At 51.9% G+C, this 25248-nt stretch overlaps 2 protein-coding genes across 2 annotated transcripts; both read right to left on the bottom strand.

Annotated features, from left to right (window-relative positions):
- Positions 1-78: 78 nt before the first annotated feature.
- ERICH6 (glutamate rich 6) lies at positions 79-9154 on the bottom strand. The gene is made up of 12 exons (XM_054074634.1): positions 8991-9154; positions 7569-7643; positions 7086-7132; positions 6868-6984; positions 5428-5529; positions 5194-5351; positions 4155-4222; positions 3122-3303; positions 2888-2973; positions 1515-1667; positions 1027-1258; positions 79-581 (listed from the first exon to the last, which is right to left on the bottom strand). Exons 1-12 carry the CDS (start codon positions 9082-9084, stop codon positions 318-320), a joined length of 1578 nt encoding a protein of 525 aa, XP_053930609.1. The 5' UTR covers positions 9085-9154; the 3' UTR covers positions 79-317.
- Positions 9155-10365: 1211 nt separating this feature from the next.
- On the bottom strand, positions 10366-22803 carry SIAH2 (siah E3 ubiquitin protein ligase 2). Its single transcript, XM_054074878.1, has 2 exons — positions 22435-22803; positions 10366-11737 (listed from the first exon to the last, which is right to left on the bottom strand). Exons 1-2 carry the CDS (start codon positions 22768-22770, stop codon positions 11180-11182), a joined length of 894 nt encoding a protein of 297 aa, XP_053930853.1. The 5' UTR covers positions 22771-22803; the 3' UTR covers positions 10366-11179.
- Between the last annotated feature and the right edge of the window lie 2445 nt (positions 22804-25248).

Here is a 25248-nt window from a genome sequence, read left to right as displayed (position 1 = left end):
ACGCACTCACAGCAAGCAGGGATTTACTCTGCCCTGAGTAAAGCCTCCCGTCGAGCCTCCATGGCCAAGATGCACTTCGGGGTGGGTTGACAAGAAAATGTGGTGTGACGCTCCCTGCCCCACAGCCCTTCTCACACAGAGACCCCTTAGGGTGGAATGGTCCCCAGAGAGGGCTGTGCAGAACATCCACGGGCTGTCCTTGCTCTGTGCCACAGCGTGGCAGGGCTGCAGGCGAAACCTTGCTGAGGGTGTGCAAGCGCTGCAGTATCGGGGAGCCTCGCTGGGCTCATTTTGCCTTCACGCCACACACGTGCTGGTCAGACTTGAACATTTACTATCGCACTGACTGAGCTGCGTAGCTCATCACTTATATCAGAAGTTGTGCAAAGCTCTAAGATCTTTAGAGTTTGTGTGATAAGGTACGCTGGAGGCTTAATTTTGTCCCGCTGCTCAGTAGAAGGGAAGTTTAAGCATCCATGCAGTCTGTCGAAGAGCCGCAGAATGCTCACCCTGAAGGCAAGCCGCAGGAGCTCATCTTCGCCCAGCTGGGCCAGGGGAGGCAGCCGGCTGACATCGCTGACCTGGGGAGCAGAGGTGAATGGTGTCAGCAGAACCACAGCAGCACCAGAACAGGCTTTGGTCTCTCCCCAGCAGAGAAATCTGCCCCTGTGCCAGGGGCCCATAGAGGAAGGGAGCTGCCATGCACCCTGTACGGATCGTGGCTTTCCCTGCGGCACAGACAGAGTGTCTGGCAGGGATGCAGCCAGGGACAGTGGGGACCTGCTCAGGAGTGCTTCCTGTGCCGTGCAGCCCCTTGCAGAGAGCTAGGGCTGCCAGGGCCAGGGAGCCCCCGGTGTGCACAGCACTGAGTACGGGTACCCCTCCACTCTTTGCTCTTCTCGGGGGCAGGACCATGGGGTGACATGGGGAGCACCCACTGTGGGATGAGCATGCTTCCCCATGGACGGCAGCTTCCCTGGCTGCCCCACTCCCACTGTGGGTGCTGCTGGTGTGCTTGAGAAATACCTTCACTTTGGTTCCCATGTTGAATTTTGCTTGTTGCCCCCTGGCGAGGAAGGAAACAATGATCTTGTCCTGACGCAGGATCCTGACCCCCACATGCCGGTTCAAGGAGATGAAGATGGGTTTCAGCGGGACGTGGGGTTCTGGTGTCATGATGCTATTTGGCCACGTCCACCTTCTCACCCTATTGCCTCCTTGGTCCAAGTACTGACCGCCCTGAATATTCATATTTATCCTAAAAGAGAGGAAGAAATCAAAACCCTGCAGGTCCAATGGCTGTTGTCCCTCATTCCCCAGAGGCATGGGACCAACCCCCACCTCTTGAGACACAGCTGGGTAGCCTTACTCCTCTAGGAGTACCCAACGCAGGGCCCATGAGCTGCTGTATCTGTCTTTTAATTTTTGAATGCTGTTAAGATTTACCATTTATGACCTTTGAAATTTAAGATGCGCAGTGGAGAGCAAAACTGCTGTGACCCACTTGAACATACCACACAGCTCCGTTCGGATAATAGCAAGTACTTCTGCCACTGGACTTAAATACTGCTTGTATTTGGGCATTGATCGGCTTGTCTTCCTGTACTATGCAGATCAGTTGGTTTTTCTCTCGTACAACAAGGATTGCCAGATGTCCAGATGGATAACTATCCTGAGATAAGGTACTTATAACCCCTTTCTTGATGTGGTTGGTTTGTTATTACATACTAACTATTTCAGAGCACTGCTCTGGAGTATGAAGATGAGTGTATGACTCAGATCCCTGTTAAAGGCACTGCGGGGCTGTGCTGCTGGTGCTACCTGGGTTGCCGCCAGGGCTCCTCTCCTACACTGAAGTATTCTGTATACACAGACTGGAGAGCTGTTAGAGATACAGGGTTGATTTTTGCTGTTTTCTAACCAACAGCTCAGGCAGAAACACTTAGGATTGAAAGTACGAGCCTAGCAAATGAAGTGATCAAAGCACTCAGCTTGGTTGACAGCAGAGAAAACAGGGAGAGGTATTATTCTCCCAGAGGAGAATACACCACTGTGTGCATGTGTGGGGGGAAACGCACTTTCCCCAGCAACTCGACTTTAATGTATCCAAAGAGCAGATATTTGTGTCTCACTGGGGTTTCTCTCCAGCAAGATGTGCTACTGTGAGCGCATGTGTTTATGGCACGTTGCCATCTGCCACCACTGCAACTGGCAGCATCCCTGGGACAAAAGCAGCCGGGAGGGCAGAGCAGAGTAGTAGTCTTGAGCCCATTTGCTTTGGTGGCAGAGCTCAGGTGCACTTCCATGTACCTTGAGTCAGAAAGAAGTCAGCCACAGTAAGGAAAATAATGTGGGTGACTTTAAATGCTGTGGCTTAAATAATGGCCAAGGCAGCCTGAAAGCAATAGTGAAACTGCCATAGTTTTTGTTCTTCAAAACAGCACTCAGTTACACCAGTAATTTCCACTTGTCTGTGCACCTCTGCCATACTCCTGCTCACAAGACAGAGGCAACAGCCCTGTGTGGGTACTGGTAGGAAAGGTTGTGCTGGTTTGTCCCCGGGGGAGGGATGGGGCTGAGCGCTTTGGGAGCCTGCTTGGACAGCAGTGCCCTTCCATGGGCAGCCAGAGCTCGGGAGAGCACTGGGCTGACACATTTAAACTGGGTGCTAAAGGTGCAAGTGCCCATCCCTCATCAAAGCTACTGGCTGATCTGAAAAACTTCAGACCAAGACCAAGTAAGTGGTTTCATGACTGCTTTTTTTTCACACTGCAAGCGAGTGTGAACGGTGGACCAGGTTATTCAGTGATAAAACAGTCTGAGATGCACTTAAAATTACAATTACAACCCTAGACTAATGAAGGCAAGTGAACCCTGTAAAGGATACAACAGCTGCACTGTTCCATCTGGAAGCATGGTAAGGAATTTCCCTCCATGTTTGTAGTATTTTTCCAACAGTGCATTCTTCACTACCTAAGAGTGGGAAAAAAAGAGGATACAACACATGAGAGCAGTCCTCCACCAGCTGCCCTTGAAATGCAGGCAAGTGCCAGGCTCCAGCAGTTCTGGAGTGTGGCCACGTCCCAGGTGCAGCCCATCGCCATCCAACACAGCTACTTGCCTTTCCACCCACAAGGGTAAAATCACAGCAGCTGACGCTGTAGGAGATGGTCTTGTCCTCAGGCATGTCTTGTCCTCGGAGATGGTCTTGTCGTCCTTTCTCACTGGGCACCAGCGTCCGGCCCTCTGGCGATGGAGGCTCCTGGGAAAGCTGGTAGGAAATTGTCCCAGCTTGACTTGAACCTAGAGAGCAAAACTTTGTGTGCATTGGGGAGGCTGACAGCGCCGATGTCAGGGCCGCGCGATGCCTCTGCAGGGAGGCTGTGATGTGGGGGAGTGGGAATTTCTGGCTGAAATGCTCCATCCTAGGAGTTTGTCTCAAGGTATTTTCTATCTAACAAGGACAGTCCAAAGTGTTCAGCTATTTCAGAGAACAGGATTGTGGGAAAAAAAGATGTATTCTTTCACTTATGTACATACATGCATCAGTGTGAGTGAAGAGTGACTTGTTTTGGATGGCACTCACACTCTGTGCTCTGGAGGACTGGTAATCCGAATTCCTTGGTGCCGCAAAAACCTCAGTGCCCCGCTATCCTCTGTGAAAATATGCCCATATTGTACATCTAGTTCATCTATCCTTAATCAAAATGCCTTTGATCTTATAGCTGGATCCAAAGGGCTGCTCAGGAGTCCACGGCCTGGGCTAGGAATTAGTGAAGGGTTCACCTGACGAGGCAAAATGTTGATCGCCCTAATTCTGGCAGTTCCTGCCTTCCAAGGGCTTGGCTTTGCCAAGCTTATTATTCTTTAAGATCAATTTGTGTGCATGTCAGCTGAACAGTTTAGATATAAATAATGAAAGTCACAGCAAGGAGATCCTTTCTGTGCAATGGGAGTGCAACTGCTTTTGTTTATTTTCACATGAGGGGTTATTTAACATGGCAGTATCTAATGGGATTGCACACTTGACAATGAACTAACACGGTCTTGTTTAAATCTTTCTCTCAATTAGTGAGCATTAGAGACAAGCAAATCCCTTGAATTAATTGTTGTAATAAACAGACAGATAAATACATAAGGAAATGCAAACTCACGTTCAGCTCTACTCGTCCGCTGTGCTGCCAGGAGAGCTGACTGCCTGGCCATTTGTCTCTCCAGCTGCCTGCAAAATGAAAGCATTCCTGATACACATTTCCCATGGCCCTTGCCTTAGGAACAGAAGTTTCTGAACCTGTTTTTTTCTCTGCACTTGCATAATTGCAAATAACAGAGGCAATAGAATATCACGAAAATAATAATAATAATAATAGCTAAGGAAAAGGAATTGCTTCCATAGAGAGATTTCAGGGAACAGACTGCAAATGCAGTGGTATCATCTCTACTGACAGCAGAGCCAAACGTTGGAGGGATTTTGCATCCAGTTTTTAATGTAAAAGAGAAGGAGAGCTGCCCACAAGAACAAGAAAACAGGTCATCTCCAAGAACATTTTACTGGTTTTATCTGGCTTCCTATAAATTCAATACTGTCTGACGGTGGCTTTGTTTTGTGCTCTGTACACGATCTGAGGTACTTCCACCATCAGGTGGCAAAGTATCTTCAAGGAAACTAGCAGTTTCCTTCCAGGTGTGCTGATTTACTTTCCCTTATACTTTGCCCTATGCTTAGCTATTTGTATAAGCTTCGGGCCTCCTGCTAAACAGCCCAGCACAAGTCAAACTTGCAGAGTTCTCGTGACTCTGGAAATTAGAACCCAAACACAGGTCACAGTTGATGCTAAGAAGCAGACCAATATAAATTCAAGCCTTGTGGTAAAAGCTAGACCCAAATGTTACCCCTCCCACCCAAATGTTATCCCTCCCACAGCTGTGATTACATTTTTGGCTCTACCTGTCTCTAGGTATGAGCTCTGGCAGCAGCAGAATTAATGCCTTAGCACATACCTCACTACCTTCAGATACACAAAAAGCCGAGCGGATCCAGACATTATAGAGTATGAACTTGAGTTGCCTAAAGCAATTTTTTGTTTCTTCTTTCATTCCCTCTTGCTGCAGTTTCATTTTCTTAACCCTTTTTTTGCCATCCAGAGACACCTGTTGTTCCTTACACAGAGCTGATCCCTAGTTTCACATTACCTCTGATACGCCATCTCCTTTGACAGCAGCGTGTCGGCTTTGGTGAGGTGGGATTCATCGGGGCCGGCAGCAGTGGGAATGCTCCAGGTGCCCTCGTGGTTCTTCCTCTCACTAACGATGAACTCGTAGAGGTCTCGATTGCGCTCGCAGCAGAATTGCTGAAAGGCAGAAGAGCGGTGCCAAAAGTGCGGGCCTTTCACAGCAAACCTCTGCCAGTCTTTCCCACCAGCTTACTGATTCATAGTCCTGTGCCGGCGGGTAAGCGTCTTCGAAGGAAGGGAATGGTTTCAGCAGGCTGTTGCAGTACTCGCACCTTGGAGCGCAGTCCTCTTCTGTCTGAAGTGGAGGTGGGGAGAGAGCAGAGGACAGAAATAGGATGTCAGCATGCAAATCTTCATTTTATCTTGGAGAAAGAGGGCTCTGCTCAAGATGCAATGTTATAACGTGTGCAAGAGCTGTCAGAACAGATCTGTGTCTGTGATATCTTGGAAGGATTTAACTCAAAACATTAGGTTCAGGACACCAGCAAAAAGAAAAGCTGATCTGTAGTAAATAAATAACTAAAAAACTTCCAAGAAGTGGAATCACTGCAGTGATTATGAGGCCCATTCCTTCCGAGGGAAAGCTTCAGAGCATGCAGAACGCTGTCAATGAGTACTCTGACGCAGTAACCCTTTCAGATACATTGCCTGGGGCTTTGGAGAGAAAAATCTCTCCAATTGTTCAACTCATGACCATAGGAAAATCTGTGGGGAATTTCACGAGGAACCTCCAGCATATTTGTGGACAGAAGAGCTGAGCATATTTGACCAGACGCAAACCAGGGCCGCAGCAGGATGTATTCTGAGCATGGGGACCAGCTACTCGGAAAGAAATACCCATGTTTTTGAAACCGAGTTACAGAAGATGCAGCTACCAAGCACAAGCTGCTGAATTGTACTATGTGTTTAGCACTTTCATTCAAATCCTTTTCTGAACATATTAATTCAAAATACTTGGCTGGCTTTTGGAAATTCCCTTGCTCCCCACCTCATGCTTGGGATTAGCTGTCTTTGGGGACTTCACTCTGCTAAGGGCTACAGGGAACTCATATGCCCCACTTGTATTCTTTGACTGTACACCTACTGTTTATATACATTTTGGATCTCTGTCTTAGCCAAAGCATAAAATCTTCTGCTGGGAAACTCAACTGCAGGATGGGTATGAACTGGAGAGGGGCAGATTTAGGCTTGATATAAGGAAGAATTCTTTCACGATGAGAGTGGTGAGGCCCTGGCCCAGGTTGCCCAGAGAAGCTGTGGCTGCCCCATCCCTGGAGGGGTTCCAGGCCAGGTTGGATGGGCCTTGGGCAGCCTGAGCCAGTGGGAGGTGTCCCTGCCCATGGCAGGGGGTGGAACTGGATGGGCTTTGAGGCCCCTTCCAACCCAAACTGTTCTATAATTCTACAATTCTATGATACAATGGTGGGGAGAGGAGCTGCACAGCCTCTTGCTGTTCAGGTGTGCACAACATCCATCATTTGAACAGCCTCACAAAAGAAAAACCCTTTTATAAAGGAACTCCTGCACTGACTTGACAAAGGGCATTATTTTTATATTTCCTACATGGGAATCATAGCAATTAAAATCAGCAAAAAAAAGGCACATAGTGGGGGAACACCCACCACTGACTCACCTCAATCTGTACTTTTTTCCGTGATGATTCGGTTCTGTAGGCCAGAAGGGTAGGCAGGCCAACGGAGGGGAGCGTGTGCAGAGTATTCTTGAACAACTTCACAAAATCTTCTTTGAACTCAAAGTGGAAAATACCAAAAAGCAATGGAGAGTCATATCTGTGCTCGGGTAAAATCATCAAGTGTAAAATGTATACACGCAGCCTGTGTGAGCCCTTACCTCCATGTCACACAACACATCTAAGCTGCTGAACTCTTCCGACGGAGCTGCAATAGCAGAAATAATTGGAATTGCTGACCAGCAGTGCTGTGTTTGCAGAAGACAACACAGGAAGAAAAGCAGAAAGCGAGGCTAGGGGATTCCCTTATTCTTTCAGCAGGCTGAACAACGTGGCTGCTGATTTGCTTGAGCTTTGTTTTTAAAACTGCAGCTCAAAGAGGTGTAATTATCACCCTCTGCAATCAAGCTGTGTCCCAGAGAGTGATGGACCATAAACCTCACCTGAGAAGAAGGGACTTGGAGTGCACAGTGCACCAGGGGAGCTGAGCAGCCGGGCACAGGGCGCCGAGGGACAAAGGGACGCCCGGTACTCAGAGCAGGTGGACACTCCATGTTCTTACTCTGCCCTCTCTAAGGGGCTTTGCAGCTTCTGTATCATCTCTATCTACTGCTGCTGCATCCCAGCCCAAGCAGATGATTTACCTCTAGCACAAGCTTGGCTCTTCTGCATTTTGATCGTTACAGGGGCTGCTGTCCCAAGGACTTGTGAAGCTCCACCTAAGGTACAAATGTTTTTCTGCTGCAAACACATTAACAGTGCATTTCCAAACAAACAGCCTGCTATGTATTTGTTGTGGGCTTTGCCAGGCCCCTTTCTATCAGGATGGGTCTGCGTGCAGCTTTCCCCAGTATTTGCAGCTGGTGTGCTGTGTTGGTGGCCCAGGTCACTCCTCCTGCTCTCAGAGGCACATGAGATGCAGGTGATGTTCTCTAAGAGAGGAGGGCGGCCTGGCAGTCAGTGTGAAGCACAAAGGCTGTTTGATGCGGTGCCCAAAAGGGATGGGATGAGGCAGCAGCTACCACAGATCCACTGTGTGCTAAGGTGCTTCCGTGGGCAAGCGAAGGAGTGGGTTACTCAGTCACATGTTGGATGACTCAGCTGAGCAGGAGGAGAAAAAAAGTGGATATATTTTAAGAGGCATTGCCTGCACCTTTCACAGGAATACAATGCACTATTTCTGCCATCTGCTGAGCACTCCTACGCCTGCTGGCTGGCAGAGCATCCCCACACGGCAGAGCATCCCCACAGCCTAACGGGGGGCCCACTGCTTTGTTTACACCTAATGGGGACCCCTTCCTTTATGCCCAGTGAGGACCCAGTGCTTCATTTACACCTAATGGGGACCCAGAGCTTCATTTACACCTGATGGAGACCCAGAGCTTCATTTACACCTGATGGGGACCCAGAGCTTCATTTACACCTGATGGAGACCCAGCCCTTCATTTACACCTGATGGGGTCCCAGCCCTTCGTTTATGTCTGATGGGGACCCAGTGCTTCCTTCACACCTAATGGGGACCCACTGCTTTGTTTACACCTAATGGGGGCCCAGTGCTTCCTTTAGGCCTGCACAGCACTTCGTTTACACCTGATGAGGACCCAGTGCTATGTTTACACCTGATGGGGACTCAGTGCTTCGTTTACTGCCTAATGGGGAGACCTTATCAGTCCCTGAATGGAGGTTGCAGTGAGGTGGGGGTCGGTCTCCTCTCCCTACAGCCAGTGACACCACCAGGGGACACGGCCTCAAGAGGGGAGATTCAGGTTGGGTATTTGGAGGGATTCCTTTACTGTAAGGGATCTCAGGCCCTGGCAGAGGCTCCCAGGGAGGTGGTGGAGTCCCCATCCCTGGAGGGGCTTAAAAGAGGAGTGGATGTCATGCGCGGGGACGGTTGGACTCGATGACCTCAAAGGTCTTTTCCAACCCAAACCGTTCCCGATTCTCTCCCCCGAAGCAGCTCTGCAGAGGGGCGAACGCGGGGGCTCCCGGGGCTGCGCTCGGGGCGGGGAATCGCGACGCCGGGGGGGAAACCACCGCCGAGGAGCCTCTCCCCCCGCTCTTACTTGCGGGGTCCCGCGGCCGTCCGCCCCCTCCCGGCCCCGCAGCGCCCGCCGGGGCCCCCTCGGCACAGGCCTCGCTGCTGCCCGGCGCCTCCATCGGCCCGAGATGAGGCACCGACCGGGCCCGAACTGCCCCGAGCCGCGTCCGGGAGACCGGGGAGGCCCCGCCCGGGGAGCGGGGCGGGACGGGGCCGAGACCGGGGCTGAGACTGGGGCTGTCCCGGGGGTGGGGATGGAGCTGAGGCGGGGGCCGAGATGGGATAGGGCTGGAGCTCAGACTGGGGCTGAGACTGGGGCTGTCCGGGGGTGCAGCAGAGATTGGAGCTGGGGCTGAGACTGGGGCTGTCCGGGGGTGCAGCAGAGGTTGGAGCTGGGGCTGAGACTGGGGCTGTTCCGGGGGTGCAGCAGAGGTTGGAGCTGGGGCTGAGACTGGGGTTGTCCCGGGGGTGCAGCAGAGATTGGAGCTGGGGCTGAAACTGGGGCTGTTCCGGGGGTGCAGCAGAGGTTGGAGCTGGGGCTGAGACTGGGGCTGTCCGGGGGTGCAGCAGAGGTTGGAGCTGGGGCTGAGACTGGGGCTGTCCGGGGGTGCAGCAGAGGTTGGAGCTGGGGCTGAGACTGGGGCTGTCCCGGTGCGGGGCTGGACCCACTGTGCTCCCCAGGGAGCTCCAGGGCAGCCGTGAGCGGTGGTCCTGACTGAGAGCAGTGGAGCCTGCATTGTTTATAGCAATTGGACACAAAAAGATCACAGTAATTCCTTGGGAAGTGTTTTTTTTCCATGGTCATTTCCAAATCCTCAAGGCTGGAATAAGCTTCTTTTCCCTGAGATGGTCCCTGTCATTCTCGTTGGCTTTCCTGGGGATGCTGCCAGGCATTGGGTGACGTTTGCATAGGACTCCGATGGCTCCAAGAGCTCTTCCCTGGAGGAATGCAGTTAGGACTCTTTTTCCTCACTATGTGTTATATTTATTCACACCAACCTTCATCTGTCATTTTACGTCTAGTTTTCAACCGTCATGAGGCTTCCTACTGCTGAGTAACTCAGCAGATTGTGTCACCTCACAACTCACTGCCTCTTCCAAATGGCAAACATCTTCACGTTCAGCAAAGCCATCTGCAGAGCCCATGTTTGTCCTGAGTGTTGGACTGTGACTTCAGTTTGCACAAGTCAGGCTGTCTTTGTTGCTGGTGGGACTCAAATCCCTACCTGGTTCTCCTGCTCGTGCTGCTGTGTCCCCCTCTTGGGTGGCTGGGCTGGAGCTCCGACTGGGGCGAGCACCTCGGGAACTGGGATGCACGGAGGTCAGCACAGCACGCTACGCAGGGCAGTTTTTGTAAAATATTTATTACAAAATAAAAGTAAATATGGCAACAGAACTTAAATAGCAAATGACACAACACTGGCCATAAAGCTCTTGCTATATTATTATTCTTTTACAATAATCAATAATCAAGTATGTCTCCAAGGGAAGCGACATGTGGACAGCTTGAATATATTTGTGTATTTTTGGCTCTGCTGTTTGGGATACAGGAGCTGTGTTCCTCCTGCTTTCAGCTGTACCCGTCTGTGAGCAGATGGGCCGTGCTGGGCTCACCGATCCCCCTAAAACGGGCAGTGCCCACACTCTGCCAAACCCGCCCTGCTTCACCTCAGCCCCTCCTCCCCTCTTCTCTTCTAAAAAGCAAACAACCCAATGTCCATCCCTTTTTAATAAGGGAGCAAGAAATGGAGTAGCAAGACTGAAGTACCTATTGTTCCCCTTTGAGCCACAACTTCTCTTGTGAGAGGTCGCTTCGGTTTCTCTTTCCCTGCAAAAAACTGCTATTGAAGTTCACCGGTGAGGGAGAGCAAGTCTGTGCTCCAAACAGGAATGCAGTCCTTCAAGTCCCTTAAGCCACATGTCTAATGGAAGCACTCTTTAAATAAAATAGAATTAAATTAAAAAAGGTGACTCTGTGTGTGTGGAATCTTCCTAAGGCACCCAAGAATTTAAAAAACCCTTTTTTTTCTGTTCATATTACTTACAGGACACTCTTGTTCCTCTCCAAAGTTAAAAATGTTGGCTAGTTAGGAACCTTAGCGTAGACGATGACATAGTTAATATCATTAAATAAACCAGAACACAAAGAAGACCCTCGGTGAACACAAAGCGCTATGTCCCAACAGCGTAGGCTTCACCAGCTCCACAAAGACATCATGGACAACACGTCGAAATTGTCACGTTGATGCCGAGGTTTCCGTTGTCAGCGAAAAGGTGTGCTACAGCCGTATCAAAAATGAGGCAATCGCTGTTCCGAATGGCTGCACCCACCCCGTCGTGGATGGAGCGGGGCGTTGCCTCCCACGTCAGCCGGCGGCGGTTGCCGTTCAGCTCCAGTCTGTAGGCAAAGTTCTCCGCTTGCTTACGGGTGCCGATGAGCAGCACGATGGCGAAAAACTGCTGGTGCCCCTCGTATTTCTCCTGTTTCTCCAGCACCAGCATGAAGTGGTGACCGAAGCACGACTGCATCATCACCCAGTCAACTGCCCCGGGGAGGTTAATGTCCGTGGCCAGAAAAACGATGTCTTCTCCCTGCAGGGTGGTAATGCTTTTGTGGGCGTGCATGAGGTGGGACATCACGGCTTCCAAGGATCCCTGCCATTTACAGGAGGCACCGGGGCATGGGCAGGAGTAGGGACGATACTGGCAGATGTCTTCATGCTCTGGCTTTTCTGTGTGATGGAGTGTCAGCGAGCAGCCTGTCGTGGCGTACTGGAAAAAGACCAAATACAAGCCGTCAGGAAAGCCACCAGCACGAGCGTTCACTGCTCCCGCCTGGCAACTGGAAACACTGGTGATCAACCAGAACTCTTGCTCTCATCACAAACTTTATGTTAGATACTTCTATTTAGCCCTGGATTCAGAGCTGAGCTCTAATTATTTTTGTTTCCACTTAAAAATGGGTTCCTCTTGTCTTTCGTGGCTGTTTATTTTCTAATGCAAGCCCTTAGATAAAATGGATTGTAGGGCTGAGTTGTAGTTAGGTTTGCTGTTGCAGTTAGATCTGATCCATCCAGATCAGCTGAAGTGGTCCCGGCTTGAGCTTTTCTTCTCTTTAAAAAGAACAAAGGATTCTAGTTTCAGCAAACAGCTACTAGAGTGAAGTATTTTTAACAGATGTACCTTATTACCATCACAGAGCAGCAGCACTTCCATTACATTAACATGCAAGTTCCCCACAGCTTTTCTTTTTCTTAAACGCTGAGGTTTGAAAACTGTGATTGCAGAGAAGTGGAAAGGGAGAGGACAATGTCCTAGCATAAAGCTAGGACACAAACAAGTCCCATCTAACTTCTCTTAACATCACTGGGCAACTTAGAAGCTTAATTTGCTTCAAACAACCACGGGCGCTTTTCCTTTTGCTGCAGCCAGCTCTGTGGCCCACGCTGACCACACTGCTTCCATGCCACCTGCTAGAGAAAAAGCCTCTCCAGTTCTCCCCAAGAGCACAGGTCCCCCATTCTCCAGGTGTCTGTAGTGATATCAGCACCACTAACACTATTGATGAGCGAAAGCAGACAAGGGGGGGTTAGGAGCGTTCATTAGAGCTTGGCGTTGTTCACCGTGAAGACCTTGGAAGTTGATAATGAAGGAGTCAGCAGAAGTTTACTGATAAGTGGGCATTGGAATGCAGAAAGCTGCTGCATTTGGTTCAAGGAGTTTGAAAATAACCAGAGGAGACTAAGGCTGCGCAAAGTTCAATAGAAAATATTCATCCCGAGGAAGACTTCCTACTTCATCCCTAAGACCCCGGCCCACGACCATCAGGAGGCACTACAAGTGCAAGACTGAAGCGAACTTTCCACAACTAATTATAATACGAAGCAGGGATAGGTAATAAATATGTATTAGATGATTATGCATACCTCTATCTGTACACTATAAGTAGCCCCTTGTTAAGCCATAGGGTGTGCGAGTTTGGGCAGAGCTCTCTCCCTCGCACCCACCGGTGTAATAAACATACCTGCTTCATAACTCATTTTGGGTTATAGGGTTTGATTCCGCAAAACACTATCACGCAGGTTACAACCTAAGCGCAGGGCTGCTTAAGGACACTAGGGCACTTCATAGAATGGTTTTGGTTGGAAAAGACCGTTAAGATCGAGTCCAACCATCGATGCAGCCCTGCTAAGTCTGCCACCAGACCGTGTCCCCAAGTATGGCATCTACTTGTCTTTTAAACATCTCCAGGGATGGGGACTCCACCACCTCCCTGGGCAGCCTCTGCCAATGCTTGACAGCACTTTCAGTACAGAAATTCCTCCTAATATCCAACCTAATATCCAACCTAAATCTGCCCTGGTGCATCTTGAGGCCGTTTCCCCTTGTCCTGTCACCAGGGAGAAGAGACCAACCCCACCTCGCTACAATCTCCTTTTCAGTAGTTGTAGAGAGCGATAAGGTCTCCCCTCAGTCTCCAGTTCTCCAGACTAAACAACCCCACTCCCTCAGCCGCTGCTCGTAAGGCTTGTGCTCCAAACCCTTCACCAGACCTTGAGGACAGATAGAGCCAGGGTGTCAATGATTAGTTCGGGGCTAGTGTGTGTGTGCAAGAAATTCCAGCTCAAGGGTCAAATGCCTAAGATGCAAATCACTCACGCTGCAAACAGGGTGCTAGGAATACTGGGACAGAAACCCGACCTTGTGCTTCTGGAGGAGCTTGTTTTGTAGGCCATGAAGAGTTAGTGTGAGCCTTCCCTTACTACTGTGTCTGTCCCTGCTGCTTAATCATAGAATCATAGAATAGTTTGGGTTGGAAGGGACCTTAAAGATCATCCAGTTCCAACTCCCCTGCCATGAGCAGGGACACGTCCCACTGGATCAGGCTGCCACGGTCTGCTTGGAGCTCATCATCACTGACATGACTTAGCACACCGTAGTGACACCGATGTCACTCTGCATGTGCTGCTCTGAACTTTGAGGGGCCTCTCTGAGTGTCCTAAAGCATTCGGAATACACTGGTTAAGCTCAAAAGCGCTCAGCAGGAGCAGGCCAATATTATCAACCCTGTACACAAAAGCAGACCGGGACACAGGATTAAAGCAACTTGTCTGAAGCCACGTGGGAAATCAGTGGCAGAGCTGGGAACAGACTGCCAAGTCCAACTCCCTCCTGCTTTTGCCAGCAGACCCTTCAGCTGAGATACAAATAATGCTTCTGGAGATGCCTGCCTGCTCCTGTATGACTGACAGCAGAAGATGTAGACCCTCTTGTGCTTCTTCTTCCTCCTCCAGCACTTTGTAAAACATCGGTCTCTGCTCTTAGCACCTCCTCAGCCTGTGAAGCACTCAGGAGCTCAGCACAGGGTGGCAGTGATCCTTGGATGTTCTCCTGGACATGCACAGTGAGGTCCAGCCCAGAAAACAGTGAGCCTTTCTGCTTTCCAGAGCCTTGCACCAGTGAGGAAACCAGCCTAGTAGAGTGCATCCACAACCTCTGCTCTCCAGCAGTGCTGGGTCTGCCATCCCAGATCCCCAAGGAAAGGACCAGCGAGCGCTGTGTCATTCCAGGCAGAGCCTGTGGGCTCTACACGCAGGTACGGTGATGTGGGCAGATCCCTGTGTGTAAGGGATATCTGCTTAATTAAAACTAAAATAAACTGCATTTTCATCAGAAAAAAACCCCCACTGCTCTACTAGAGTTTACTAAGTCTTAGAAATAGGAAGCGTAACCTTATGTAGGCGTAGTATGTTTAAAATGACATGATTTTTTTTTTTTAATTAAAGAAAAGCTCTGAAGAGGCTGTAGAGGTAGCATGGACAACAAATAGAATCATAGAATCACCAGGTTGGAAAAGACCTCTGAGATCATCGAGTCCAACAATATCTGCCACTAAATCATATCCTTAAGCATCTCATCTACCTGTCTTTTAAACACCTTGAGGATGGGGACTCCACTCGCTCCCTGGGCAGCCTCTGCCAGGGCCTGATGACCCTTTCGGTGATAATTTTTTCCTAATGTCCAGTCTGAATCTCCCGTGGCGCAGCTTGAGGCCATTCCCCTTTGTCCCATCACGTGTCACTTGGGAGAAGAGACCAGCTCCCAACCTCCTTCGGGGAGCAAGTTTGTATACAAGAGCAGCAATGTGCGATCTCCGTTTGCAAGTTGTTGGCTGACACAGACCTGCCACACTTTCCCTTGAGCTGATGGTGTAGCAGTAGTGGTGTAAGGACGCTGAGCGGTTCTCCTCCCTCCTACCACCTGTCTCCACGCAATCACAGCAAGCAGTTAGTCTGGGATTATTTAAGACTTGGCAGTTTACAAACCATCTCGCTACGCCTGCCACGTTTTAAATACAAAGTGCTGGTTGTGAGGTACAGACTTTTCTGCAAAGCTAAGTTTAAGAGTTCAGCACCAGGACTTTACTGGATTCATGTTTCTTCAAAAGGACCACAACCATTCGGAGGATGGCAGCATCTCCAGTTGGAGATGGCTGTGTCCAAGATCTTGGAAGACTCCTTTCACGTGAGATACCTGCCCTAGCTTCCAAGGTGCAGAGCACCACCCCTCCTAGGAAAACTAGTAACAGTAGGGTTTTAATCCCCTGGAAAATCAAGCTCCTTGTACTTAGACTTTGTAATAATCAGAAAAGTGATTTCCTTTATTATAACTTACTGTTACGTTGAATTAATCACAGTAGTGAGAATCCACTGGGGTACCTCATGTGACACCTCATCTAGAGTCCTGTGTCCAGTTCTGGAATCCTCAACATAAGAAGGAGACGGAGCTGTTGAAACGGGTCCAGAGGAGGGCTACAAAGATGATCCAAGGGCTGAAGCACCTTCCATACGAGGACAGGCTGAGAGAGTTGGGGTTGTTCAGCCTGGAGAAGAGAAGGCTCCAAGGAGAGCTTATAGCGACCTTCCAGTACCTGAAAGGGGCTCCAGGAAAGCTCTGGACGGACTGTTCACAAAGGCTTGTAGTGACAGGACGAGGGGCAATGGGGGTAAACTGGAGAGGGGCAGATTTAGGCTTGATATAAGGAAGAATTTCTTCACCATGAGGGTGGGGAGGCCCTGGCCCAGGTTTCCCAGGGAAGCTGTGGCTGCCCCATCCCTGGAGGGGTTCCAGGCCAGGTTGGATGGAGCCTTGGGCAGCCTGAGCCAGTGGGAGGTGTCCCTGCCCATGGCAGGGGGGTTGGAACTGGATGCTCTTTAAGGTCCCTTCCAACCCAAACTATTCTATGATTCTACCTATGGAGGACTTTTTGGGTGAGTTTGAGAGCTTTTTGTTATTTTTGGGTTTGTTTTTTCTCTTTTTCCCTATCATCCACTGCTTAACACCACTCATACTGCTGCCCAACCGAGCTGCTCTCAGTGTGTAAACAAACACTGATTTGCTATCGGATATTCTTCCTTTAGTGCTGGGCTAGTTCTTGCCCGTGCATGTTGGAGACAAGTCCCACCGTGAATTGGAACGCTAGCAGGAAGTGCCGGCAGTTCTACACCGGGCAGATGAGGCATCCTGGTCCCGCGTCGTTGCCATGGTCATGCCGGGATCACCCTAGCATGAAATCCTTCATCAAGTCCCACCACAAAAGGCTACCAAACCGCAGCAGGGCGCAGATCTGGGCTAGTTCACGAGGCTACGGGAGGACTGTGGCTCTACTGATGACAACAGGGAACTTTTACAACCCCACTTGTTTCCTTGTACCCTTCGGATGAAGTGGTTAAGCCAGGAAACGCCTGTCCCACCCTGCATGGCTCAGTCAGTGAGCAGCTAACTAGCACAGTGTGCCTCACCCAGCAGCTGGGAAACTTGATTCTAGTGTCTTTTCAGGAAGCTTTCAATTTGTAAGATTTATTTTCTTTCATAGCCAGTATTGGACAGAAACTCCAAGTTACCGAAGAACGTCTATCCAAATTAAGTCAGCTTCATAACTAGAGAGCACCTTTGTATTATTTCCCACTTGCACTTATAAGATGAAAGAAAGCAACTAATTCCTTTTGGAACTGATTAATTACGAGCTTGAGCATGTTTATGATGGGCATTTTATCTCTCACAGATTGCTTAGAGCACTAAAAGGCATTTTTTATTTTCAGTAACTTTACTGTGACCTTAAGATTTACATCCTCCTATAGATTTTTTTTTTCCAGGAGCCCAGTAAAGCAGAGAGGTGCAATAACTGTAATTCTTTCTTAAAGCATTTTAAGAAGAACAATCCTCAAAGCAGCTACAGCCACAGGCGACACCAAATCCCCATTTACCGCTGGCTCTGTCATGTCTCAGTCCTACTGATTTCTAGTCTCATTCCCAGTTGTCTTTAGAAGTGCAGGGAACCTGCTCTGGACAGCCTATCGTATCTACTTGTTTGTTCATATTTTATGGAGCCCCGACTCTCCCCCAGCGCTCTCTGAAAGCGAACGTCAGGTTCCCTTTGGGCGGTGAAGCCACAGGTAGGTCAGAATAGAGCCAGACCCCGGCGCGGGGGCTGCTGCTGTGCACCGGCTGCAGAGCGGGGCTGTTCTTGCCCTGTTCTTGCACCCACGGGTGCAGCACCCACTGCTGAGGGGCACGGGGCCGCCTCCCCGCTGGCTGCCTGTGACCTGCACCAACGAAGAAATACAGCCCTGACGGCGCGCGGCTGGTTCCGAGCCCAAGAAGTAAGGGTGAAATGCATTAATGCGTGCTAAATTCACTTTGCAGCTCTTGGGAACAGTGAAAGCAGCAGAACAGGAATTGCTCACGGCAGAAAAAATCCACATAAAAGAGAGGGCGTGTGAAGGAAGAGGAACAGAGACTTATTTACACCTCATAGAACGGTTTGGGTTGGATGGGACCTTAAAGCCCATCCAGCTCCAACCCCCTGCCACCCCAGGGCTCTGTCTGCCCTTGCCATCTCACCGGGGAGCTGCAAGGTGCAGCACACCGACCACTGCTGCTTCAAAGCCCTTTCCAGCTCTCCCAGCTCCAAACTGCTTCACAAGTGCTGATCCAAGGAACCAAACCGTGCCTTAAGCCAGCACAAGCCCAGTCCAGGGCCTCCTTATTTATATCTAGAGAACGCCCGGCTGGAGAAGTGTGTGCAGCCAGTACATCCCGAACCAGGACCTGCTGGACAACGCAGGGATTGCTGTTCAGTTCTCCTGGGATGCATGGAGTGGGGCCGCTCTTGGACGTACTTCTTGTTGGTGCTTACTCCTGTAACCAAGAAGAAAGCAAACCTCAAGGGGTGAAGAAGGGAATCCCATCAATTAAGGGCTTAAGAAACCTTTCTGTTACCAAGTGAGTAAAGTAACATAGAACCACAGAATAGTTTGGGTTGGAAGGGACCTTAAAGATCATCCAGTTCCAACCCTCCTGCCATGGGCAGGGACACTTCCCACTGGCTCAGGCTGCCCAAGGCCCATCCAACCTGGCCTGGAACACCTCCAGGGATGGGGCAGCCACAGCTTCCCTGGGCAACCTGGGCCAGGGCCTCACCACTCTCATGGTGAAAAAATTCTTCCTTATATCAAGCCTAAATGTGCCCCTCTCCAGTTTATATCCGTTCCTCCTCATCCTATCACCACAAGCCTTTACGAACAGTCCCTCTCCATCTTTCTTGTAGCCCCTTTCAGGTACTGGAAGGATCTCCCTGGAGCCTTCTCTTCTCCAGGCTGAACAACCCCAACTCTCTCAGCTGTCCTTGTATGGGAGGTGCTCCAGCCCTCGGATCATCTTTGTAGCCGTAACACCTCACAGGTAAAGTTAGGAATGTCTTATCATCTCTTTACAAGGAAGCCTGTACGCATTTTATTCCTTTTCCCATGCTTTTTTTTCACCTGCAATGCATGGGGACGAGCTGGCAGTTTGGCTGCTGGACAGACGGGCAGCGGAGCTGCACCTCGGTGCAATGAAGGGCTGCGAGGACTCTGGTGTGGGGAGCTGCTCCAGCCTGGGTGCATCAGTTCCGTTTAGGACAAGCGGGGAACGCCAGCTGTCACAGATAAGACTGACGAGACACTTGAGAAAACGAGAACTAGGCCAGCATTTCAGTGCAAACCCAGCACTGGCTGTTTGTATTCCCTTGGGCTCAGTCTGGGTCGCAGCTGGGTCTGCGTCTCGCTGCACTTGTTGCTGTGCTCAGCACAGGACCTGTGTCCACCGCTGCGCTCCAGCTGTTATTGCTACCGAGGTTAACTCCCATTCGACAGCGAGCAGCGAAGCAGCCTCACAGTACCAACAGCTCTGCAAAACACCCCAAGCCACCCTGTCCCGTCTCACGATCCAGCCAGCCCCCTGGGGAAGGAGGGGTTCTTGCCTCTGACCACGCTGTGCTGCAGGAATCGACGCAGATGATTCGCACTGGAGATGCCGTTACCCCCCGTGCATCCATAATGACGCTCCTGCAGGCTGGCCAGGGAAAGCTGCTGCTAGAGACTGGCTTTTCCAGGTGAGGTGGTGAGTGCCCGCTTGCAGCTCTCACCGGAAAGCTCGGCACGCACCACTGGAGCCCAGCAGTGCCCGCTAAAAGGTCTGTCCAAGTCATTCTCGCAGGCCCTCTTTACGTGCTGAAAGGCTGCGATAAGCTGTCCCCAGAGCCTTCTCTTCTCCAGGCTGAACAACCCCGACCCTCAGCCTGTCCTTACAAGCAGAGGTGCTCCAGCCCTCGGATCATCTTCATGACCTTTTCCGAGAGCCCGCTTAAGCGGCAACCATCGGCGTTGGTTGCGATGCTGGCAGCTGGTTTAAAGTGGATTCAGGGGACACAGATGATAACACAATAGCCAAGGGCTACTTTATGGCAAAGCACCCACTTAACCACAGCGCTGGTCAACATCCAGCTCAAGCCCAGCACTCAAATGTCACTGTGAGTCAAACATCTTACTCCCTAAATAATGAGCAGCCCAAGAACCCTTTAAGCTTTCCCGCATGGCAGCAGGCTGCACACCTCTCCCCTTGAGCAGGGACACCTCTGAAGGTTACTCCTCAAGGTTGAGAGAATCCTTATTGCATCAGATACTCAGTAATTGAATTGGGAATAAGTGCACTGAAACTTCACAATCTGAGCTGAGTAATAGAAAGAATTGATTGCACATAAATAATCCTTTAAATGTAAACCACTGACCAAGTCTGGATCCAGCTGCAACCAGACGCCTCTCTGAGTAGGAGTTTAAAAAGCAAAAGGATCCTTTCTTTACCTCATGACTCAATGGGAGGGTCTCCCCGACAGTCCTGTCTGACCCTGTTCTCTGCGCAGTACGTAATCCAGCGCACCTTCCCATCAAACCTTGATGAAGCACTGTCACATTTACTCTCAAGCCAGGTTAAAATGAAGTTTTCGTATCAATAAACAGACTGCTGCTTCTCTCTTAGGAGTGAAGCGCATCACTCCATCCGTGACACCGGGGACTTCACCTGACTGCCATGACTTTGCAAATAGCATGGATAGTAGCTTGGCAACTACAGCAGCCAATTCCCTCGGGATGCCAGGATGCATCTCGTCTCGGATTCTGTATCAGCGACAGCCCCAGCAGCTCCCGGATCTGTCCCTCCATCACTTTGGCCTGTGGTTTTAAAGTGCTTTTGATACTGTGGGGGTACAAGCATCGAGGAGCTCCAGGCAGACATAAAAAAGGACCTGCTCGGCACAGCCCGTGTGTATGTGTAAATGCCCGTTCGGAAGGAAATGCACTTTAGAGCAGTTCACCTAGTTCTTTTAAATAGAAAACTTGCCTTCAAAAGTGAAATCTAAATGTTTAATCTGAGCACTTCAAACAGTCCTGAGACAGAACCGAGTTGAAAAAAGCATAATTCAGATTCCATAACTGACCTGACAGCTTACCAGCCCCAGCCCATCCAACACAGGGCTGCGGAGAACTAATGAGAGACACGATCAGAATTTCAACTATCTCCATAAAACACTTTTTTTTTTTAGACTGAGCATCACAGAGTCATAAAATCGCTTGCTTGGAAAAGATCCTTGAGATCATTAGGTCCAACCGTAACTGTCCACTACTAAACCAGATCCCTGAGCACCTCATCCACCCGTCTGTTAAACCCCTCCAGGGATGGGGACTCCACCACCTCCCTGGTCAGCCTCCACCTGGGCCCGAGACACTCCTTCCTTGAAGAAATTTGTCCTGATCAGCATAAGTTAAAGGAATGGGGGGAAAGGAAAAGCTAACTTTCATTTCTAGTGGTTTTGCCAAACATTAGGCAAATATTTAGAGCAGGATTTTCAGGGAAGTAGAAAGAATCATAAGAAGTTTTGGCACTCCCATCACTTTATTTTACTTCAGAAACACATGGAAGCATGAAACAGGCTAACGGAGGCCAGCAGAGCCGCATTTTCTGTTTTGTGTTTATGATGGGGAAGAAATAAAGGAAGGAAGGGGATCCGGACGATCAGAAAACTTTTTAAGACAGGAGGATGGGGATGATTGGGGGGAAGCCTGTGTGGCCCTGCTGGGCTATAGAACCATAGAACGGTTCGGGATGGAAGGGACCTTAAAGCCCATCCAGTCCCACCCCTGCCACAGGCAGGGACACCTCCCACTGGATCAGGGGCTCCAAACCCCATCCAACCTGGCCTGGAACCCTTCCAGGTATGGGGCAGCCCCCACTGCTCTGGGCACCCTGGGCAGGGCCTCTCCACCCTCAGTGTAAAGAATTTCTTCCTCATGTCTCATCTAAATCTCCCCTCTCCAATTTCAAGCCACTTCCCCTTGTCCTATCACTATCTCCATCCTCATCCACACCCTTATCCTCTTCCTCATCCCCAAACTCTTCTCCATCCCCATTCCCACTTTTCCACTCCTGTCCCCAAAGTCTTCTCTACCCCTGTCCTCGTCCCCAAACTCTTGTCCATCCCCATCCCCTTACTCTTCTCCATCCCCATCCTCACCCCCAAACTCTTGTCCATCCCCCTACTCTTCTCCATCCCCATCCTCATCCCCTTACTTTTCCACCCCATCCTCGTCCCCAAACCCTTCTCCATCCCCATCCTCGTCCCCAAACTCTTCTGCATCCCCATCCTCACCCCCAAACTCTTGTCCATCCCCATCCTCGTCCCCAAACTCTTCTCCATCCCCATCCTCATCTCCAAACTCTTCTGCATCCCCATCCTCATCCCCAAACTCTTCTGCATCCCCATCCTCGTCCCCAAACTCTTCTCCATCCCTATCCTCACCCCCAAACTCTTCTGCATCCCCATCTTCGTCCCCAAACTCTTCTCCATCCCCATCCTCACCCCCAAACTCTTCTCCATCCCCATCCTCGTCCCCAAACTCTTCTGCATCCCCATCCTTGTCCCCAAACTCTTCTCCACCCCCAAACTCTTCTCCATCCCCATCCTCACCCCCAAACTCTTCTCCATCCTCATCCTCACCCCCAAACTCTTCTCCATCCTCATCCTCACCCCCAAACTCTTCCCCACCCCCGTCCCACCCCGCCGCTGCCCTCCACGCCGCCCCGGTCCCTCTCACCTTGCAGGGGAAGAGCACGGCCGAGGCCACCTTCTCCATGGCCAGGTTCCTGATGCTGGGCGTGAGGGCCCCCCGGCAGGTGGGGCAGAGGCTGAGCTTCTGCCGGCATTGGTTGCACACCAGGTGCCCCGCCTGGCACTGCAGGATGGGGGGCAGCACGTAGTCGAAGCACACGGGGCACTCGAACACCGAGGTCAGCTCCTGGTGCTGCGGCGGCGGCGGCTGCGGGGGGGGCAGCGGCGGCGGGGGGGGCGGCGGCGGCGGCGGGGAGGCCCCCCCGGGCGGCAGCGGCTTGGCGCAGGGCTTGCTAGAGCCCGCCGAGGACGGGCGGCTCATCGCGCCGCGCCGGCAGCACCATGGGGCCGGCGGCGGGCGGGGCGACGGGCGGCTGCGCGGCTCCCGGCACCGTCCCGGCGTGCTCCGCGCGGGGGGGGGGGACCGGCGACGGGGGGAGGGAGCGGGACCGAGAGAGGAGGGGAGGGGAGAGGAGGGAAGGGAGGGGAGAGGAGGGGAGGGGGGGAACGGGAGTGAGACCGGCGGGGATGGAGCGGGGAGGAACGGGACCGAGGGGGGGGAGGAACGGGACCGAAGGGGGGGGGGGGAGGAACGGGACCGAGGGGGGAGGGGAGGGGAACGGGGACCGAGAGGGGAGGGGAGGGGAACGGGGACCGAGAAGGGGGGGGGAAACGGGGGGGGGGGGGGGGGGAGGGGGGAAACGGGACCGAGAGGGGAGTGGGGGGAACGGGGACCGAGAAGGGGGGGGGGAACAGGAGTGAGACCGGCGGGGATGGAGCGGGACCGAGAGCGGAGGGAGGAGCGAGAGTGGCACCGGCGGGGATGGTGCCGGGGGGGGAGGGGGGTGGGTAAGGAGGACCAGGACGGACGGGGAGGGAAGCGGGGGCAGCGGGGAGACTGGGACCGGCGGGGGGGTGCGGGATCGGGACTGGGAGCAGGACCCGGCGGGGATGGGGTGCGGGGGGAGTGGGACCGAGAGGGGAGCGGGGAACGGGATCGGGACCGAGGTGGAGATCAGGACCCGGCGGGGAGGGAACGCGGGGGGGAGCGGGACCGGGCGGGGAGGAGAGTGGGGGGAGCGGGAGCGGGAGGGGGTGCGAGAACAGCGGAGGGAGTGGGACCGGAACCGAGACCCGGCGGCAACGGGAGGGGGGAGAGGATGCGGGACCGGCGGGGGGGGGTGTGGAACGGGAGGAGGTGCGGGAGCAGCGGAACCGGGACCGGTGGGGAGGGAAGGAGGGGCGATGGAAACGGGATCCGGGACTGTGGGGGCGGTGGGAGGGGAGCAGGGCAGGTGCGGGACCCGGACCCGGGTGGGAGGGGGTGCGGGTGCCTGTGGACTTCCCGAGGTTTATTTTTCTTTTGCAAAAAAATTTCCAGACGAGAAGTAAAAAAAATCTGTGGGTGTCGTCCCTGCCACGAGGACAGGAGCTTTCTGAGGTGTCCTGAGCTGCTCGGGGCCTCTGTGCCACCCCCGGGGGGTTTCAGACAACTTTGACCAATCGGACCGTGTCGTTATTGCTTCTGGGTTTTAAGTACCCATAAAAATTATGTTCCCTCGCAGAAATGAGCGAGGGCTGAGTTCTCTCTCATTGAGGGAAATCAGCAGCTTAAATTTAGCCCCATGCGGTGAGAAGGTTATAAAAAGACATAAAGACGTGGGGGGCAGAAGGATGAAAGCCCGCGGGAGGCGGGGAGGGCGTTGACTGCACTGGGGTTTCTCTTCCTTCTTCTGTCTTCAGCAACCGGACGGGTGTGCGTGAGCAGGAGTGGGGGATGAGGGACCTGGGGGTGATGGCAGCGCCACAGGGATCACAGAATCACCAGGTTGGAAAGGACCCATTGGATCATCGAATCCAACCATTCCTAACACTCCCTAAACCATGTCCCTCAGCACCTCATCCACCCGTTCCTTAAACACCTCCAGGGAAGGCGACTCGACCCCCTCCCTGGGCAGCTGTTCCAGTGCCGATGACTCTTTCTGTGAAGAATTTTTTTCTGATATCCAACCTGAACCTGCCCTGGTGGAGCTTGAGGCCATTCCCCCTTGTCCTGTCCTCTGTCCCTTGGGAGAAGAGCCCAGCTCCCTCCTCTCCACAACCTCCTTTCAGGCAGTTGTAGAGAGCAATAAGGTCTCCCCTCAGCCTCCTCTTCTCCAGGCTAAACACCCCCAGCTCTCTCAGCCGCTCCTCATCAGACGTTCTCCAGCCCCTCACCAGCTTTGTTGCTCTTCTCTGGACACACTCCAGAGCCTCAACATCCTTCTTGTGGTGAGGGGCCCAGAACTGAACACAGTATTCGAGGTGTGGTCTCAGCGTTTACTGCACAGTTTAATTCACTTGTTATTAATTCATTATTTGCATAAATGCATGCTGGCGTTCCCCAGTTAACTCTCAGTTAAGCCTTGTTGCAAGTCTTTTGCCATTTCGCTGTCTCTTCTGCACCCCTGGTCCTGTATGGGGACAGGCTGAGGGAGTTGGGGTTGTTCAGACTGGAGAGGAGAAGGCTCTGAGGAGACCTCATAGTGACCTTCCATTACCTGAAGGGGCTACAAGAAAGCTGAGGAGGGGCTGTTCACAAAGACTCGGAGTGATAGGACAAGGGGCAATGGCTACAAACTGGAGAGGGGCAGATTTAGACTGGACGTAAGGAAGAATTTCTTCACCATGAGAGCAGTGAGGCCCTGGCCCAGGTTGCCCAGGGAAGCTGTGGCTGCCCCATCCTTGGAGGGGTTCCAGGCCAGGTTGGATGTCCGTTGGGCAGCCTGAGCCAGTGGGAGGTGTCCCTGCCCATGGTAGG

The sequence above is a fragment of the Cuculus canorus genome, chromosome 9 (genome assembly GCF_017976375.1).
Source record: "Cuculus canorus isolate bCucCan1 chromosome 9, bCucCan1.pri, whole genome shotgun sequence".
Classification (NCBI taxonomy): domain Eukaryota; kingdom Metazoa; phylum Chordata; class Aves; order Cuculiformes; family Cuculidae; genus Cuculus; species Cuculus canorus.
This window is presented reverse-complemented; position numbering and strand designations above follow the sequence as displayed.